This window comes from Mustela nigripes, chromosome 3 (genome assembly GCF_022355385.1).
Source record: "Mustela nigripes isolate SB6536 chromosome 3, MUSNIG.SB6536, whole genome shotgun sequence".
NCBI classification, from domain to species: Eukaryota; Metazoa; Chordata; class Mammalia; order Carnivora; family Mustelidae; genus Mustela; species Mustela nigripes.
In genome coordinates, this window is record NC_081559.1 from 148,439,696 (window position 1) to 148,459,848 (window position 20,153).

The 20,153-nt window shown below is 38.9% G+C and overlaps 1 protein-coding gene across 1 annotated transcript in view; it reads left to right on the forward strand.

The window, feature by feature from the left end:
• The window catches only part of LOC132013180 (carbonic anhydrase 13), a 33,340-nt gene extending 14,122 nt beyond the window's left edge, over nt 1–19,218 (forward strand). Inside the window, exons 4-7 of the mRNA XM_059392908.1 lie at nt 4,458–4,553; nt 6,052–6,114; nt 6,636–6,791; nt 17,045–19,218. Of these exons, the coding sequence (XP_059248891.1) occupies nt 4,458–4,553; nt 6,052–6,114; nt 6,636–6,791; nt 17,045–17,164 (435 nt within the window). The 3' untranslated portion in view covers nt 17,165–19,218. The remainder of the gene's footprint in view (nt 1–4,457; nt 4,554–6,051; nt 6,115–6,635; nt 6,792–17,044) is intronic.
• Nucleotides 19,219–20,153: the final 935 nt, after the last annotated feature.

A 20,153-nucleotide genomic window follows, 5' to 3' on the forward strand; every position in this document is an offset into this window, starting at 1 on the left:
AGTAAGGATGAGCCAGGGAATGTTTTCCTGGGAAGAGGCCCTCAACCCTAAACCTGAAGGATGAGCAGGAGTGAGCCAGGCAAAGGGCAGAGACAGCAGGGGCCCTGCCTAGACTCAAGTGTGAGGACTTGTGTGGGTAGTCACATACTGGAAGAACAGAATGACCAGTGGAATTAGCACACAAAGAATGAAGTGGAGAGATGCCAGAGGTAAAGTTGGAAAGGCTGGAGAGCCTGATTTTACAAAGATCAATCATGGTAAGGCTTGTGAACTTAATTCTAAATGGGTGGGAAGCCATTAACTCACTTTGAATTGTGAAGTGATCATATTTGCATTTAAAAAATATTCATGCTACAGTTTGAGCATGAATTGGGTTGAAACAGGAGTGGATAAGGAGAGTCTGTGAGGAGGAGGCTTTGTGGGACGTTCCGGATAATAGATGATGACTCAGTTAATTGGAGTGCTGGTGGCCAGTGCAGCTTTGGTGGGATTTGTTGATTGATTAGGTTTGAGAGAGAGGGAGAGGAGAGGGTCCTTGTTTCTGGTGGGAGATAAGAATGCTGATGGAGAATGAGGAAGTCTGGGTCAGACCTCAGGATTGATGGGGTGTTGGAAGCAGACAATAAACACATAAGTAAATGGTATATGGTAAATTCTTTGTTAGGAACAATACTATGGGATCTGGTAGTATGATTAAAAAGTTAGGAAAACTCACCATGAGACAATCTATACAGCTTCTCATCAAATCTATACAGCTTAACAGCAAATACAGATGACCTCATGCAGAAATGAAGTTGGCACATTTAGGAAGTGAAAGGCTTTGGCTCCTGGGATTGGAATTAATGAGAGGAGGTTATAGGCTGTGTCCTAGAGAAGCAGGCAAGGACCATGTCTTATTGGGCTTTGTAGGGCATGGTAAGAAGTTTGGAATTTATCTTTGATGTATTGAGATAAAGACAATAGAAGGCTTTGGGCAGGGGAATGTCCTGTTCTACTTTATATTTTATAAAGTATAACTTGCTCCTGTGTGGAAAAGATGTCAGGCAAATGTTAAAATGGGGAGACAAGTTAGAAGTTTATGGAAGTATTTCAAATGAGCAAGGGTGGTGGTTTGGTCTATGGAAGTGGTGGAGGTAAAGGGGAGTCCGGGATATGTTTGGGAAAGAAAATCCATGGGACTTGCCAATGAAAAGGGTAGCAAGATTGAAGAAAGAAGAAAGAGGAATCTAGAAACATTCTTAAGACTTTGGCTTGTGCAAACACGAGGATCTTTCTGCCACTTACTCAGATGAACAAGTACAGGAAGGAGCAAGTTGCAGAGAGAAGCTGACTTTCTCTTGCGCACACATCAAGTTTGAGGTGTCCATTAGACCTTCTAGGCTCACATTCAAGAAGGCCATTAGGTACAGACTTGGAGTTTAAGGAAGACGTCCAGGCTGGAGATGGAGATATTTGGGAATCACATTTGATTTCAGGTTAAAAAGAATCCCTTTGTGCTCAGCTGTAGAAATGATTCTTAATTAGTTTTTCCCACCACTTTTGTACCTAATTTCATGACTGTCATCGAGTTGTACCCACTTGAAAAAAAAAAAGAAGAAAAGAAATGAAAGGAAGAAAACATTTAGACTGTACCATATAAAAATTTAACTTTGAGTCTAATCTCATGACCTGTGACATTAACAGAGAGATTAAAGTGTTCTAAATCATGGAAAAACCTTACCCTAAGAGTTGTGTGTCTATAAAAAGTAGGCTAATAATCCACTCCCTATTTAAAACTTCATCTGATTACAGTTTGTACAGATTATATAAGCATATTAAATATGTAGTTGATAGTAAAACTATAATTTTAATATTAATGGTGATTTTTGGTAGGTTAAATATAATTTACATATCAATAGTATGCAGTTAAAATGCTAAAGTTGAATAATAGTATAATTTAGAAATTATTGGGTACCTGGGTGGCTCAGTGGTTGAGGGTCAGACTCTTGATTTTGGCTCAGGTCATGATCTCAGGGTCCTCAGCACGGAGTGTCCTTGAGATTTTCTCTCCCTCTCTCTGCCCCTCCCTGTGCTCCTGGTCTCTCATGAATAAATAAATAAATAAATAAATAAATAAATAGAATCTAAAAAAAAAAGATTATTTCCAATAGGGAAGAATCTTCTCATTTCCAGTTTTGTTGTGGCTATGAGTTCTTGCGATTGGCTTAAATCACTGAAGCTGTCATTGTTGGTCTGGAAATGTGAATTTGTTATTTGTCTGAGTTTTAATTCAAATACAAATGGTGGGGCATCTGGGTGGCTTAGTTGGTTAAGTGGTTGCCTTCAGGTCAAGTCCTGACCCCAGGGTCCTGGTGCTGAGCCCCAAGTTGGGGGAGGAGGTGTCTATACTCAGCAGGGAGTCTGCTTCTCCCTCTGTCAAATAAATAAATAAAATCTTAAAAAGAAACTCCCAAACGCTGCAAAAACAAATATGAATGCTAATACAGGTTGTATCAGTCCCTCTGAAGCTGTTGGTGCTAATTAGGCAAGGTGTGTGGGAGAGAGAAAGACTTGGAAAAAAAAAAAGATTTTTCTTGCTCTAGTTTCCCATAATCTAAATAGCTGTTGTTTTTTATTTTTTATTTTTTTTAAACAATTTTATGTATTTGAAAGAGTGATTGGGAGCACAAGTGGGGTGAGGGGCAGAGGGAAAAGCAGTCTCCCTGCTGAGCAGGGAACCCAACACTGGTCTCGATCCCAGGACCCCAAGATAATGACCTGAGCTGAAGGTAGATGTTTAGCTGACTGAACCCACCCAGGCACCTGTAAATAATTGCTGTTTTTTAACCAAGAAAATATATATAGATTCATCTCTCTTTAGTTACATATTCCTTTTCTAATCAGTTGTGAACCTAAAGACATCATTTCACTTCTTTTTCTTTCTTTGGTGTCATCTCTTACAACGTGAGCTGATGGGTTGGCACAGAGCCATTTAAAACAATTGTAATGTTCTTTTCAGCCCCTCCCTTAGAGTGGAATGTCTTGTGGGCCAAATGAATTCTGTTTCATCATCCAGTGTCTTCCGGGTTTCGTTCCTCCTCCAGCTATCTCACACCAACTTAGAACATGGTACTGCAGGGATCCACCTTTGTATTTTCCATCTGTATATCCCACAGTCTTCCTTGATTGTTTATGGGTGGTGGAGTGTTTCATAGTTTTGTAGCTCACTGGTTGTGATAATTCTTATTTATCCAGAAATTCCCCCATATTAGTTGCCTATGAAATAGGAAGTTGTATTTAAAGCATGGGATTAAAACCATGACTTTGAACATACTCAGTTCTCTCTTTTAAGAGACAGCTAGAAAGGTGACTTGTGCATGAAGCCCTTCATCTGTGTTTCCCCCTGAGGTGCCCGAAGGATTCACTGAAAGGAGATTGTATCTGAGGTCAGTCCTTAGTACAGGGGTTCTTGGACAGCATGGCATGCTCCTGATTATGGCCAAATTGTTTGAGTGTGGCACATTGCCCTTTGGTGTCTATTGTAGTGTGTTCTTCCCCTTAATCAGGAATGAAGATCTCCCCGGGGTGGTTTTCTGCCTTATTGTTATTCTTTCACAGTTGTTTGTGTGTTTGGGACACGGTACTGTGTACAGTCGCAGAACTTTTAGGACCCCTTTGGATTTTGCAGAACGCCACTTGCAAGAGGGCAGAGTTATGAAGTAGGTGTATTTTCTATTTTCTAGAGTTCCAGGTCCTCCAACTCCTTCCCTTTCCCCTTCTTTCCTTTCTCCCCCCTCAGTAGCACCAACTGCCTCTCATTTTCATCCTCAGATGTGCCTGGTTCCTAATTCCTGTTCCTAGACAAAGTCTCTTTGTCCCCGTTAAAACTTGCTATCAGCAAAGGATTGGAACATAATTCTAGAAGGTAACACATGTGTGAATACTGCTTAAGATAGTTCTGTTAAGGAGAATTTGCTTTTTCCAGTCATAAAAAGTCTTCGGGTATGGAGATGAACATCTGACTAGGCAGTTTCAAGAACAATCAGTACTGTCCTTAGCAGCAGGATTGTTACTACAAACCATCAGTTGACTTCTCCCCCCTCCTGTGAGCCTAAGCTTGTTTCCTGGACTCTGCTACCAGCCGAGATCTGACCCAAGGCTGCTCTGTTGCATTTCCACCCGTGGGAGGAGCCTTAAGTCACTCAGGAGCAATGGTTGGAGATTGCTTGGACCAGAGGGGCTTGGCAGGATGCTCCAGAATGTTCTAACTAGTGCTGTAGACCTTCCTATAGTATACCACAGACTCCAAGTGGCCATGGTACTTGTCTTTGGCTTTTAGACAAAAGCAAAAAGGAAGATTCTGTGAAGAAGACATTATACACATGTGTGCACAAACCCAGGATATCTATATAAATATTTCATTTTCATTTATGTTTTTAAAGATTTAAAAAAATTTTTTTGAATTGTGTCCCTTTCAGCTCCATGTTGTTCATTGGAATTCAGACAAATACCCCAGCTTTGTTGAGGCAGCTCATGAGCCAGATGGACTAGCTGTGTTGGGAGTATTTTTACAGGTGAGAATCTACCAATTTCATTTTAAATAATTCCTCAGCCATGTTGGATAAAGAGTTTCAGTCATGGAAAATGTAACCTTACCATTTTTAATAGTAAACTCCTTCTAAGTTTAATGTTTTCCTTTGGAAATTATATTAAACATTTATGTTTTAGTTTATGATTTATCTAACAGCCCAGAACTACCTTAGAAGTATTGTCTTACATCTTCTCTTATTGTCCATTGATCATTTTTATGTGAACAGAAACAGCTGCAGCTGCAGCCACAACAATAGTAGCAGGAGTAACAACTGAGATTCGAGAAGGAAATCTTTATTCTAGTCTCTTCCTGATGACACAGTATTTAGAGATACAGGACCGAGTGAAGTTCAAATTCCTCAATCTTGAAGCACCAGTTTTACCACAGCGGTCTGTTGTCTCAAACACACTGATCAGTTTTTAAAAACTGTTGTTGTCTTTTCCTTTGTCTCATATTCACACGTGGTGAAGCAAGTGTCCTTGTTATGATCCCCGTGGGTGGGTTGGGCCGTTCAGCTCCCACTGTGACCGCATTCTTGCAGGGCCGGCGCTTTTGCTCTGCCACTGACTCTGTGCAGTGTTGTAACCCCTTGGGGCTGGGCTGGCACTGGGAGAAATACAGGGCAGAACAGAGGGTGGGATGAATGGCAGCAGCTGGCTTCTTCCCTTTGGCGGCCAAGTCCGCTGGTGGCAGTGGAATGCGAGTGAGGCAAGAGATTATGTTTTAATCCTGAAGGATTTAAAAGCTTAGTTAGATTCAGGACATCCATAATAATGAAGAGAGGTACATATATTTTTCTGATGATGATTTCTACTCATTGATAATATATCATGTTGGTTCAGGAACTTAAATCATTTTAGGTGGTAAGTGGGAGATTTTTTTCTTTTCTTTTATTTATTTGAGAGAGAGAGAGAGAGAGAGAGCGCACATGCAGGGGAAGGAGCAGAGGGAGAAGCAGGCTCCCCGCTGAGCAAAGAGCCCCATGTGGGACTGGATCCCAGGACCCTGGGATTATGAACTGAGCCAAAGGCAGATGCTTAATGGACTGAGCCACCCAGGTGTTGCTGGAGATATTTTCTTTTAATGCTTTGATGTCTCAAGAGTCAGTTTGGTTCTAGGATCTGAAGGTCACATCTGGTTGAATAGTATTATGTTAGAGTTTCCTAAGGGAGTTTTCTCTTAAGTTAACCTGTATCTTAAACATTCACAAAGCTGAAAAACTATGTAGCTATTAATACTAGTTTTGGAATCAAGCTTAAAATTCAGCCAAGGAACCTGTAACATTACCTTGTTCAGATTCTTCTAGCATGATAAAGTCAGCAGGTGAAAGGCAGCTTCATTATAGAACAATCTCTGTTTGTTCTGGGCTGGCGTAGGTTTTTTTTTTTTTTTTTTTTAAATTCAAAACCAATTATTGAAATGGAGTGAACCAGACCTGTTCTGCTACAGTAACCATTTCTTCTGAAATTTTGTGCTTTCAGATTGGTGAACATAATTCTCAACTGCAAAAGATTACAGACATTTTGGATTCTATTAAAGAAAAGGTAAAATGAAATATTATTTGCTAATGACTAATATATTTGTTGTTCTCTCCTGAAGTTTTTTACTTTCTTTTAATAACTTAGACATATGTTCACATGGAACATATGCTATCTGCTTTGAAGCAGGTTTGGAATACACTTGATCAATAGAGCAGAATCAACCTATTACCATTTGTCTTTTGAAAATTATGAGGGGGGGTCTTAAATTACCTAAAATCATTACTAACAAAACTATGCATGATTAGTTTCTGGTATTGGAGTGTTGCATAATCAGCATCTAAAACTTGCAACACATTTTAAACAAATCTTGTGTTCTTAAATAAATCTAGGGAATGTGCTACTTCATCTAAAATATTTAGGTTAAGACAGAAACCTTTTTTTTAAGATACAAAGGCAGATACTAAATAATTCCACAAATTAAAGAATTCTAGCACAATGGTCTTTCATTGGATTTTTTTTGGGGGGGGGAGGGCAGTGTCAAACTCTCCCATTTTAATTTGTGGGAATTCTCTTTTCTCTACTAGGGTAAACAAACTCGATTCACAAATTTTGACCCATTATCTCTGCTTCCTCCATCCTGGGACTACTGGACATATCCCGGTTCCCTCACTGTCCCACCTCTTCTTGAGAGTGTCACATGGATTGTTTTAAAACAACCTATAAATATCAGCTCTCAACAGGTATGTCGCTTCTTCAAGGTAGATCCTGATTTACCAGAGGAGAACTGGATCAAAACTTAAAAAAAAATCCTGCCCTTAATTTCTGGGACATGATGACGGCTGTGTTTTCCCTTCATTAATCAGATAGGTAGTTGGACTGGGTAAAACTCATGTCCCTTTCTTATTTGACCTTCTGTGATTAGATGATTGCTCTCCCTGTTCTTTGAAATGTAACGTGCATACAGACACTGAGGAAGGTGACTTTAAAGGCTATACTTGTTTTCTTTTATGGGCTGAGATATAAGCAGGCTGGTAGATAAACAGGGAAATTAGGAGAAAGGCTATTCTTAAAAGGGGACTTTCTTCTTTTTGACCTCAGTCCTGAGACCTGTTCCTCCTACAGATGATGTCGCAGTCAGAAAGTGAGCAGTGTGGGGCACCTGGGTGGCTCTGCCTTCGGCTCAGGTCGTGATCGCAGGGTCCTGGGATTGAGCCCCGCATCGGGCTCTCTGCTCAGTGGGGAGCCTGTTTCCCCTCTCTCTCTGCCTGCCTCTCTGCCTACTTGTGATCTCTGTCTGTCAAATAAATAAATAAATAAAATCTTCAAAAAAAAAAAAAAAAAGAAAGAAAGAAAGTGAGCAGTGACACAGCAATGGGTTTCTTGGCTTTTGCGGACAGAACTTTTGTGGGTCTGCTTGAGGGGCTGTAAGCATTTCCTGAGATGCTGTTGGGTGCCTACCTGTGCTGTTCTAGTGAAGACAATGCTTCACTTGTTTTTCTGATAAACGTACGGAGTCCCCACGAGAAGCCATGCCATCTGCAGACTCGGACTGGCTTGGATGCCCAGAAACTCGGCCTGGGTCTATGACCCATGTGACTGACCTACCAGACAGGTGGATGTGATGTTTTCTGTGGATGTTGTGCTGAGTGGGTTTTCTTTGCTTTTTGTTTTCCTTTTTAAATTACTTGCCGCACCATCTTAGCAAGAACACAGGCTGGTAACTTTTGCAGGTAATCTGTTCTGGGCTTGCCCACCTGCCTAGCTGTTTCTGTTTGACCCCCAAAGACTAGAGCTCGTTCACCTTTGCCAAGGTCATGTTAGGTAACATTTTTCCTTGGCGTGTTGAACACATCCAACTTATGTTGGCCTTATCTTTAGGATTAAAGCCAAATAATAATCTGGAACATATTGATCAAAACATTTTGTAAAAGTGTGGATTGAAGTTCAGAGCTTGACAGACATGGAAATTCCTGTGACTTTTCCCCTCATGAATAAGGTGCCTCGTGTCATAAGAAAAAGGACCTGTCACTGATCCAGTGGCTTTTCTAACAGAGTAAATTTTTCTTTCCTCCATGTGTTAAACTGTTCACTTTTACATTCCTTTCTTAAATTTGAACAGGGTAAGGGCAACAATTAATAAATTATATCATCAAGGTGGTAATAATAAGAGTTCATGTTTTTCCTCATATTTCAAGGATATTTTTATCTCTTAAAACCAGTTGGAAATTAACTTTTTAAAATCCACTTGCCATTTAGAATAGAATATATCAAAATATATAATTTAGTTCCTTAAAATACTTAAAGCTCTTAATCAAAAATGACTCTAAGTTTAGGAATTATGCCTGCCTAGCTGTGGTTTCACTACTGTATCTAATTTGAGGCTCAGTTAATTAAAAATAATTATTAATGTGGTTTTTATAAGGTAGAGTATAAAAAATAATAACTATACTTTAGAGCTTTAGTTTGATAATTCACTGAGATCTACTTAAATTCACTTACATCTACTCTAGCATGAATAGTTTTAGACATTTTCATTTTTAAAAAATATTTTATTTATTTGAGACAGAGAGAGAGAATGAAAGAGCACAGTAGGGGGCGGGGCAGAGACAGAGGGAGAACCAGACTCCCTGCTGAGCAGGGACCTGGACATGGCCCATCTCAGAACCCCAAAATCATGACTTAAGTTGGAGGCAGACTCTTAACCATCTGAGCCATCTAGACAGGTGCTCCAGACATTTTCATTTTTAATCAGATGGAAATGATTATCTGAATAATAATTCAAATTATTTTAATATGATATTATGGTGATTTTAAGAGTTAAAGAATGAAGCAAAAGATATTTCAGAAGTCCAATCCCAGTTTAACCATGAGAAAAACATCAGATAAAGCCCAGCTGAGGGAGGTTCTGCAAAATAGCCGGTCAGTGCTCCTCAAAACTGTCGAGGTTATCAAAAGCAAGGTAAATCTGAGAAATTGTCGTCATCAAGAAATGCTCAAGGAAATATGATTACTGAATGCAATGTTCTTTCCTGGTTGGATCTGGAACAGGAAAATACATTAGGTAAAAACAAAGGAAATCTTAATAAAGAATGGACTTCAATTAGTGAGAATATATTAACACTGGTTCACCAATTGTGAATAATGTACCACCCTAATGTAAGAGATTGGTAATAGGGCACATGGAGTGTGGGGCTTATGAGAACTATTTGTACTGTCTTAGCAATAATCCTGTAAATCTAGAACTATTCTAAAATAATAAGGTTATTAAGAAAATCTAAAACATGAGAGGGTTGAGATGATTATTCAGTGTTTATCTCTTTTATATAAAGTGAAATGAACGTGTCTTTCGAGTATACCACGTAATTAAGAATTAATTTCTGAAAGATAATTTCTGATCCCAATTTTGGCTTCTCTTTATTTTTGAAGTCCCTGAAACACATTGTTTTGTGTATTTTCCAATTCTACTATATAATGTCACTAGCTATGAAGATTAAATTCTTTTTTTAGTTAGTTAGTGCCAATTTTTTTTCCTAGGTTTTTTTCCACTGCTATTTCTTGCCCAGTCACTGTTTGACCAGAAGGGCAAACACATGGTTTTCATTTTCTTTTATTTGATTCAAGCCCATTTTAGTTCCCAGAGTCATTTATTGGAATGCTTAATTTAGCTGCCAGACCAGTAAACAGATATGCTGTTTTCAGATAGTTTTGATAATAGATCTGTCATCCTCTTTGGCAGGCTAGCTGTTCTGCTAAGTTTCTTTGGGTTATCCTAAATTATCTAAATTGGCTCTCTGCTGAATTCAGTGTGTGAAATACTTGGTTTTAATTCTATGCTCTTTTGAAAAAAAAAATTCTCTTGGTCTTTTGTTATGAGATTGCCATACGGTAAAATTAATGAGTTTAATGTGCAGTTGATGGTTTCTGTTATCGTATATTCCCATGCAGCAACCACTGGATCAAGATATAAAATAGATCCCTGTGCCAGAATATTTCCTTATGCTTCTTTGCATTCTACCTCCTTCCTCACCCATGGCCCTGGGCAGTCTCTGAGATGCTGTCACAAGGATTCTGCCTTTTCTAGAATTTTATTTAAATGGAATCATATAGTATGTAGATTTTTGCGTTTGACTTCTTTTACTTAGCATAATGTTTTCGAGTTTCACTGATAATTTTTGTTACTGAGGAATATTCTATATCCCTAGAATATTCATATTCTATGATATATGACCTTACTTTAAATTTATTCATATTCCATGATATACCACCTTTTAAAAAAATCTATTTACCAATTGATGGATATTTGGGTTGCTTCCAGTTTGGGGCTATTCTGAATAACAGCTGTACATTTTTGTAAGTTAGGGATAATTGACACGTACAATTTTGTGTGGGCACATATTTTCATGTTCTATGGCCATAGCTAGCACTTACATGTTTAATTGTATAAGGTACGGCCATATTGTCCTTTAATGTGGCTGTTCCATCTTCCATTGTTACCAGCAATAACATTAGAACAGGTATTTCTGCTTACTGGGGTTGCTCTTATCTTGCCCATCTGTACCCCTTGGAGATTTCTAAGTTCCTCCACATCCTTATCAGCACTTGGTGTTGTCAGTCTTTTGAATTTTGGCCATTCTCGTGGGTAAATGTGATTTTTCAAATTTGCATTTGTCTGGTGAGTAGTAATGCTGAGCTTTTTTTCAGGTGTTTGTTGGCTGTGCGCATATCTTCTTTTGTGAAATATCTGTTGAAATCATTTTTTCCTTTTTAAAAATTGGGTGTTTGTGTTTTTTTTTTTTTGACAAGTGTTCGTGTTTTTATTATTGAATTGCAAAGGTTCTGTATACAATAAGGATAACACCCTTTTTAAAATACATGTTTTGCCGAAGTTTTCTCCTAGTCTATTGGTTGCCTTTTTTTAAAACTGTCTTTTGAAGAGCAAAAGTCCTTAACTTTGATGTAGTCCATTTTTATCAGTTTATCGCTTATAGTTTGTGCTTTTGGTGTCCTGTTTTAAGAAATCTTGCCTAACTATAAGCCACAGATTTTTTTTTTCATACTCTAAGTAATGGTTGTAGCTCTCACATTTCATGATGATTTATGAGTTAAATTTTAGGTATGCTGTGCCCCATTTTCTCTTTCCTTTCCTTCTGATATTTCAATTACACATATATTTAACCTTTTAATAACATCTAACAGATCCCCAAGATGCTATTTTAAAAGATATTTTTAATTTAAATCCAATTTAATTAACATGTGGCATATTATCAGTTTCAGAAGTAGAGTCAGTGTTTCGTCAGTTGCATGTAACCCAGAGCTCATCACACCACGTGCCCTCCTTAATGCCCATCACCCGCTTACCCCATCCTCCCACGACCCTCCCCTCTGGCAACCCTCAGTTTGTTTCCTATAGTTAAGAGTCTCTTATGGTTTTTCTCCCTCTCTCATTTCACCAAGACTAATTTTTAGATAATTTTTTAAAATCTCTGTTCTTCACTATGGGCAATTTCTATAGATCTATATTTAAGTTCATTTGCTCTTTCCTCTGTCATGTCAATTTGACTGTTAAGTCTACCAGGTAAATTTTTGTTTTAGCAATTCTCTATTTTAGTTCTACATTTTCTATTTTCTTCCTTTTTATTATATTTATTTTTCTGCTGAGACTTCCCACTATTCTGCATTAAAGATGCTTTGTTTAATATACAAACCTCAGTTAGTTAAAGTAGTCATTAAAAACAAACAAACAAACCAACAAACCCTGTGTGTGCCTGAGTGGCTCAGTTGGTTACGCATCTTGCCTTTCAGCTCAGGTCATGATCTCGGGGGTCCTGGAATCAAGTCCCGCATCAGGCTCCCTGCTCAGCAGGGAGTCTGCTTCCTTCTCTTCCTCTGCTCCTTCCTGCTGCTTGTGCTCTCTTGCTTTCACACATACTTGCACTCTCTCACACATAAATAAATAAAATCTTTATTAAAAAAAACAAGGGGCGCCAGGGTGGCTCAGTGGGTTAAGCCTCTGCCTTCGGCTCAGGTCATGATCCCAGGGGCCTGGGATCGAGTCCCGCATTGGGCTCTCTGCTCAGCAGGGAGCCTGCTTCTCCTTATCTCTCTCTCTGTCTGTCTCTCTGCCTATTTGTAATCTCTCTCTCTGTCAAATAAATAAATAAAAAATCTTAAAAAAACAAAACAAAACAAAAAAACAAAACAAAACCCAAAACCAAACAAAAAAACCTTGTAAGTTCCTAATTTGGTTCATCTTGGGTCAGACTGTTGATGTTTCTTTTTTTGAGAATGTGTTCCATTTTCTTGCTTCTTTGTTAAGTAATTTTTTATTACTTAACAAAGAAGTGGTAGAGATTCTGGATTTGGTTATTTTTTTCTGATGAATATTATTTCCCTTGTGTGAGTAGGTTGTGTTTGTTTGTTTGTTTGTTTGTTTTTCCAGCACTTATTTTCTTTCTTGTGCAGCAGCTCTGGTCTCAGTACAGCCGTGTATGGTTCTTGGGTATAGAGTTTGAGGATCCTCTCTCTGCCTCTGCTGCAACTTTGTGCACCTTGCAGACTCTACTCAGCTCAGGTGAAAAGCTGGGAGAGATAGAAACTCACTTGTAGAGCTCCCATCTGCCCTTCATGTGAGCACAAACTACCCACTTGAGTCCCCCTGCTTCTCTTTACTCTCTAGGACCTGTGAATTGTCGCTTTTTTGTATTTATGTCTGGGTTTTAGAGTTTTCTACAGGGAGGCTGTCTGTAGGATCTTAGTCCAACAGATTTGAAAGCAATACCTAGTGTCCTTTTAAAATAGTAAAATGCTATATTATGTAATTAAAGATAATGATCTAGGAATACTCTTCTTAACTTCTGCATCTTTAGACTAACTGGGAAATGGGGAAAGAATTCATTCACTGGAACATTAATTTTGACTTACATTTTTAAAAAACTAAAGTTCTAAATTATAGGCGAGTGCAAGTCAATTCTGGAGTTGTTTAATAATTGCTAACTCTTGCAAGGCATAATGCAAAAGATACAAAGAAGTGTTAAAAATGTCCCTTGTCCTCAAGTAGTTTATAATCTAACAGACAAGATAAAATAAATGCGTAAAAAACAGTAACACAGTAGCTGTGCTTGATATGTAAGAGAAATAAGGTGTAACGGAAGTTCAACAGGGGAGAGACTATTTTATTGGAGAAATCAGGAAAAGACTTCTTGAAAGCGCTGATATCTGGGCTAGGAAAAGGGCGATGACGGGTTGGAGGTAGTAAAGGAAAAGGAGCAGTTTCAAGAAAGGACACTGTAACTAAAGGCAAGAAAAAGAGGTGCAGAAATTGTGGGTGCCTTTGTACCTAAGTTTCTCAGACTCTATTGTATACAACAATCACCTGGGGAAGCTTATCAAAAATGTGAATCCTTGGGCGTTATCAGAAATTCTCACACAGAATGTCTGGGGATAAGGATCGGTAACCTGAAGTTTTAAGAATCTCCCCAAAGTCTCTTCATTCAGGTACTCTGGGATCGCCCTTGACAAAACGGGCTCCGAGTGTCTCTGATTAGAGACAATCTAGTCAGTTGGCCCCCGCTGGTTCCAGAAGCCAGGCTAACTAGTTTTGGAAGCCTTATTAGAGTTAGACATATTACCTATTTTAGAGATCGATTTTGAAGTGTTTATACCTAAAAAGACACGATATTCAGGATTTGTTTCAAAGTAATCCAGGGTGAGCCTGAGGGGAGGCGGGAAGAGGAGAGTGTGGATGCAGTGAAGGTGCCTGCGTGTTCTTGACGGTGAAGCTGGGTGCTGAGTGTGTGGTGGCTTACGTGGCTGCTCTTTCTAGCTTTATGTGTGTTTGAAAGTTTCCATAATAAAAGGTTAATGAAAAGAGATTAGGGGAAAATAGAAATAAAAAATAGAGATGCAATATAGTGCTGTGTTTAGTGTAGGACTTACTTGCCAGATGGCTTCTTTACTGAAACTTCTTAGCTGTCCCTCAGGTGCTTCATCTTTAAAATGGGGATACGAGGTGTGTGTGAGGGGACTTGGTCCCATACCTGGCCCACCATGTTCTGGAAGGGACATTTTACTTTTATTATCCAGCTTTGGGAGGGAGTGGAGGACTATTAGACTTTTAAGCTCTAGAGTGGCATAAGCAAAGCGATTTACAAAACATTAGACAAAGTATTTCTGCTTACTAGGGTTGCTCTATAAGGATGTTAAATTTTCAGTATTAGAGCCAAGAAAACCAGCAAAACAGATCACACCCTCCTCAGCCTTCAGGCTCATCTGGGGAGACTCCTGCCAGGACTCGTGTAGATGCTATCAGCCCTCGTGACAGAGTGGTAGATTTTTCTGTCTGCAAGAAGCCCAGGGGCCCAGAGAGCGGCGAGACTGGTAAGGGCCAGCCAGCGGTGTGCAAGTTGGTGGTTAGTGCGGTGGTGAAGGACGCCAGAGCCGAGAGAAGCAGATCTGAGCAGGGACTGGCGGACGCAATGCTACCTAGCCTGACTGAGTGATCCAGAGGGAGATCCAGAGCCAGAGAGGGAAGGAGTTTGGTGAGACATCAGGATTGGCTCAATGAATCTCACCAAAATGTACAGGCCAGGTCAGAGAAAGAACTAGAGAAATTCCTGTGAGGTTAAGGTGTTACGGAGGTAGGGAGCCATGACCAACTTGCAGAGGACTCAAAGGAGGGTGGGGGGTGGGTGCCTGGGTGGCTCAGTTGGTTAAGCATCTGCCTTTGGCTCAGGTCACAGTCCTGAGGTCCTGGGGATCCCTGCCCCTTTCCCTGCTCCTTCTCTCTCTCTCTCTCCCCTGCCCCTACCCCTGCTCTCCCTTTCTCTTTCTCAAATAAATAAATAAAATCTTAAGAAAAAAAAAAGCCAACCTCTTCAGAGGAATGGGCAGCATCACTGGGAGGCCAGCTGTGCTTGCTGAGGCCAGCAAGCTGGTGCCCTGATTCAGGCCTTGGGATTCCTGCATGGCCATTGGGAGAGGCCATTTTGGACAGACCTGATCCCCATGATCTGCAGAAGGCTGAGTGTTTTCCCTGTGGCTCTAGAGGTTAGATTTTATTTACCTCCACTGCTTGGCTTTCCCAGAGAATTATTCAAGTCTCATCTGGCTCTAGCTATAATCCGGTCTAATGAAATATGAATAATAGTAGGTTGTAAATATTTGTCTTATCTTGCCCATCTATACCCCTCGAAGTATCACCTGTGGAAAGACATGGCTGCTTTATATGATGCATGAACCTGTCTCTGTGGAGTGTGCTGACAGACCGTTGCCTGCTAGTTATGGAGGACCTCCATCACCTCTGCCTCCCCTACTGGCTAGTACTGTACAAGAAATATTTTAGTCTTCAACTAAATGGTGATGATGGAAACGTAATAGATGTGTCCTAGTGTGAATTTTTTAAAAAGACTTATTTATTTACATGAGAGAGAGAGAGAGCACAAACAGGGGAGGGGTAGAGGGAGAAGCAGACTCTCCAATGAGCAGGAGCCTGATGCGGGACTTGATCCCAGGGTCCTGGGATCATGACCTGAGGTGAAAAGGCAGATGCTTAACCAACTGAGCCACCCAGGTATCCCTATCTTAGTGTGAATTTGCTTGATTCTGCAATTAAATGACTAGCATAGATTAGAGAATGGAGACTAGTTTTTAAAGATTTTTTTTTTTTTTTTTGGTTGGAGAAAGAGCAGAAGCAGGGGAAGCAGCAGACAGAGGGAGAAGCTCCTTACTGAGCTGGGAGTCCAATGCAGGAATTTTATTCTCAATAATTTAATAATTTGTCTTTGCTCAAGTGAAATAGGAAAAGAAACACCAGAAACATAGTTGAGTTAATTGGTAATACATTTTTGGTGAACATTTACCCAGTCTTCATTTTACTACTGTAGACTGGTGCTAAATCTTGATAAATAGTATTAACTCACCAAGGAATTGTTAAATAATTTATATAACATGCCTAGAGTAGAGAACTTCAGCAATTAAAAATAGTAGTGTAGATTTATGTTTATTGACATACAAAGATATATAGGATATCTATTAAGTAAAAAAATAAGGTTTCAAAAGAGCATGATAGTTGAGCCATTTTTATAAGAAAAATTGTGTGTGCATTCACATGTTTGTATACACAAAAACATCTGGAAGAGTGTACTCCATAAGGTTAACTGTGATTATATCTTGTGATGTAATCACCAGTAATTTTTATTTTCTTCTTGATGCTTTGTGTGTTGTATGAGTTTGTAAGACAAGTCAGCATTTTTTTTTTTTGTAATAAGAAAATTTAAGCCCTTTGGATGAGAAATATGCCTATATCGCTAGAATTGTATTTAAACATTATCAGAGGTTGAACAATCCAAGCGTTTACCATAGTTAGCTGTTCAAGGCTCAAGTATGGTGAGAGCAAAATCATTGCTTAACGAAAACAGTACTTGAAAGCTCAATATTCTATAGGATGAACACCACAAGGTTGCCATGAAAATTGAGGTTCTGTGGTACTGGAGTACTAGTACGTGTTTGGTGTGATTGCACTATTACCTATTGAGAACATAGAACCCAATGCTTCACTTTATTGATGAGGTAACTGAAGACCAGCACCCAAGGCATTCCAACTGGTGCCAGACTGAGGACTGGGACTTATCTCTGGAAGCCAGTACAGTGTGACTTTTCCATGGTCCCGTTTTGCCTTTGTAGGTGACATTCTCTGAATCCTAGACATGTCCTCTTTGAACCACATTCTGTTTCCTCATATTACCTCTGTCCTCAGATGAAGAGTGCTTATGTACTTCATTTTTTGAACCCACAGGTATTTGTATAGTGGTGAGAACTTAGCAGAAGTGGTGTTTTCTTATATATATGACTCATAATTTAGAACAGTTTTATGGTAATATATTTTAGTTCCTGGTAGAGGAAAGGTTCTATGTTTCATAACTTTCAGTGGAGGGCAGTTCGGCAACCTTGGTGTGACCTTCTGTGCTGAAGCCAACACTGTTCTTTTCTTTAACAGCTGGCCACATTCCGCACTCTCCTCTGCACGGCGGAGGGCGAGGCGGCGGCTTTTTTGTTGAGCAATCACCGCCCACCACAGCCTCTGAAGGGCCGAAAAGTAAGAGCCTCTTTCCATTAAAAATTGTCACCAGCTGACCACCCCGAACAGGTCTGTGAAGAGAAGACAAAACACAAAAATCCCCCCAAACAGCTCTTTCCTAGAATTCTTATTGATTGGTACCATTTTGCTCTGAGCTTCAGCACCACAAGGAAGATCAGATCTCTGTAATCAAGCTAACTCAACTCATCCATCTCAGACTTGCACTCATGGGTATTCAAACAGTAAGCACTGGTTGATGTGTGTTGAGATCCACAACATGCATCTACTTCAACCTGCGTGAAAACATGGCAGGCGTTGCAAAACCTCCGAGTCCATTAAAAATATTCCCTTGCCCTAGAGTTTGAATCAGCCATATCTCTCAGTAATGTTTGGTCAAACAATTAAAATCTTCTCCAGAATGATAAGATTGTGATATCTTTTTCTACATGAGCAAGTCTGCTTAATGTCTTGGTATCATTCCAATTCATAAAAAGTTGATAATATTTCCTTTTAAAATGAATTTTTTTCTCATTACGCTGTTGATCCCCATTGCACGGTACCTTTAATTAGATGAACAAGAGTGTGGTGGGGGGTGGGATATAATCCTCACTGGGTCTACTCCACAGCTCAAAATCAACCCATCCAGTTTTGTTGGGAATCCCTCAGGATATCAGTGACTGTATAAACGTCAATGAATTATGCCCTATATCACATTCATGCGGTAATGTTAATGATAAACAGATTAATAATTGACTAAATGCATTGGTTTGAAACTAACAGATTGGAAGGTACCTGGCAAGCGGAGAAGCCCAAGGGCCTGATGGATAGGTTGCTTACTTTTTCCCCATGTTTTGTCAACAGAACAGGGATCAATCCTGTGTAGGTCACTGTTCTGCCAAGTGGTGGAAAATATTTACTCGGGTCTCATATAAATATACAATCCATCCATAAACCCTCCAACCCATTTCCCTGGCAAAGCCCATCTCGCCTTTTATGCACGTCCCTCAATTGCAAAAGTAATTTTATAAGCTGGCTCTTGGTAATTCATTTTAACCTATAGTCCCTAGTGTATTTCTGTTTGTTTTTGGTGAAGGGGGTGGTGAACGTCCTTTTGCTCTCTCTGGTGCAAGTGGCGTGACACTATTAACCACATATAAGACTTGAACACATGGTACACTTCTGTCATCTGAGAGAAGTTTAGCCGAGTTTCCTTGATTTTTGTTAATTTGTATCAGACACTATTCCTCCTCTGGATGTAGATTTTGATAATTCAAATTATTCTGCCATAGTCTTCTTGATAGGATAACTGAGTATCAGTAAATTGTGTAATAATGCTGGACTCAGTTGCAGAAGATAAACTCCTGAAGTCTAATGCTGGTACCTTGGCCGTTTTTGTTTTCCCTCACAGCGTCTAGCTTAAGCCTTGCAGGAGATGGCCATCTAGTAATTATTTAATGAACTGAATGTTTTAAAATGTTTTTATTTGATATCTTTGGCGATTATCTTTCTGCTTGTGATTAAATGCACTCTCAGTAAAATAAAGTAAATAAATTTATGTCTTAAAAAATGCTTTTTTTTAAGTGCAAGTAAAATAAATTTATCTCTTAAAAATGCTTTCTTCTTAAAGGTATAATTATTGAATCTACTTGTGTAACCAGATGTTTTAACGGTTTTAAAAATACCAGTGTTGAATGGAAGGGTGTTTCTTTAGTTTGGGAAAGCATGTTGTGAACTATCCTGGTGGGAGAAAGAAGTCTGTTTTCTCAGAGAAAGTACATTGTTCTTTTGGAAGGGTTGTGTAATGAGGATTGTAATTACTTTGTGTGAGAGTTATTACTTTGTAATTTATGGTTTCTGCTACAGTATTGCATTGGTCTGTGCTACAAATTGGACTTAAGTAGACTAAAAACATCTACACAGCACCGATTCTCTTGAAGACTGTTAATTTATCTATCTCATAAGGGCGAAAGGTCTAGGTGTATGCTGCAGTTGTGATCTCTTAAAAAGATTAAAGAGTATAAATACTAGTATAGATCTCTCTTGTTTCCCACACATGTATTGGATTTATGTTCATTAAACATTTTGTATTTTAAGTTGGATTCAATCACAATAAAGAAAATGAGACAAACTTTGAACTGTATCAGGGACCCCCGTATATACAAGACACAGAATGAGATTATATTTTTACACTTTTTTATATAGAAAATAATCCCAAACTCACAGAAAAAATGTAAACATAGTATATATTTTTATGAATTATTTGAGAGTAAGTCACCAACTGCTTTTGCTCTATCATCGCACAAACTTTAGTATATATTTTCTATGAGTGAGGACATTGTCCTACATAACTACAATATACTAAAACAACCATAAGAAGTAAAAGGCATCCAAATCATCAAGAAAGGAGTTAAACTTTCACTATTTGCAGATGACACCAAAAGACTCTATGTAGAAAACCCAAAAGACTCCACCAAAAAATTCATTAAAGTCACAGGAAACAAGATCAATGTACAGAAATCCATTGCATTTTTATACACCAGTGATGAACGAGCAGAAAGAGAAATCAAGAAATTGATGCCATTTACAATCACACCAAGAACCATAAGATAGCTAGGAATAAGCCTAAGCAAAGAGGTAAAAGAGCTATACTCCTAAAACTATAAAATACCTATGGGAAGAAATTGAAAATGACACAAAGAAATGGAAAAACATTCCATGCTAACAGATTGGAAGAACAAATATTGTTAAAATGCCTATACTACCCAAAGCAATCTACACATTTACAGCAATCCCTACTGAAATCCCACCAGCATTCTTCACAGACTAGAATAAATAACCCTAGCATTTTATGGAAACACAAAAGACCTTGAATAGCCAAAGCAATCTTGAAAGAGAAAAACAATGCTGAAGGCATCGTGTTTGCAGACTTCAACTTATATCATAAAGCTGTAGTGATTAAGACAGTATGGTACTTACACAAAAAGAGATAAAAGGAACAGAATAGAAGACCCAGAAACAAACCCACAAC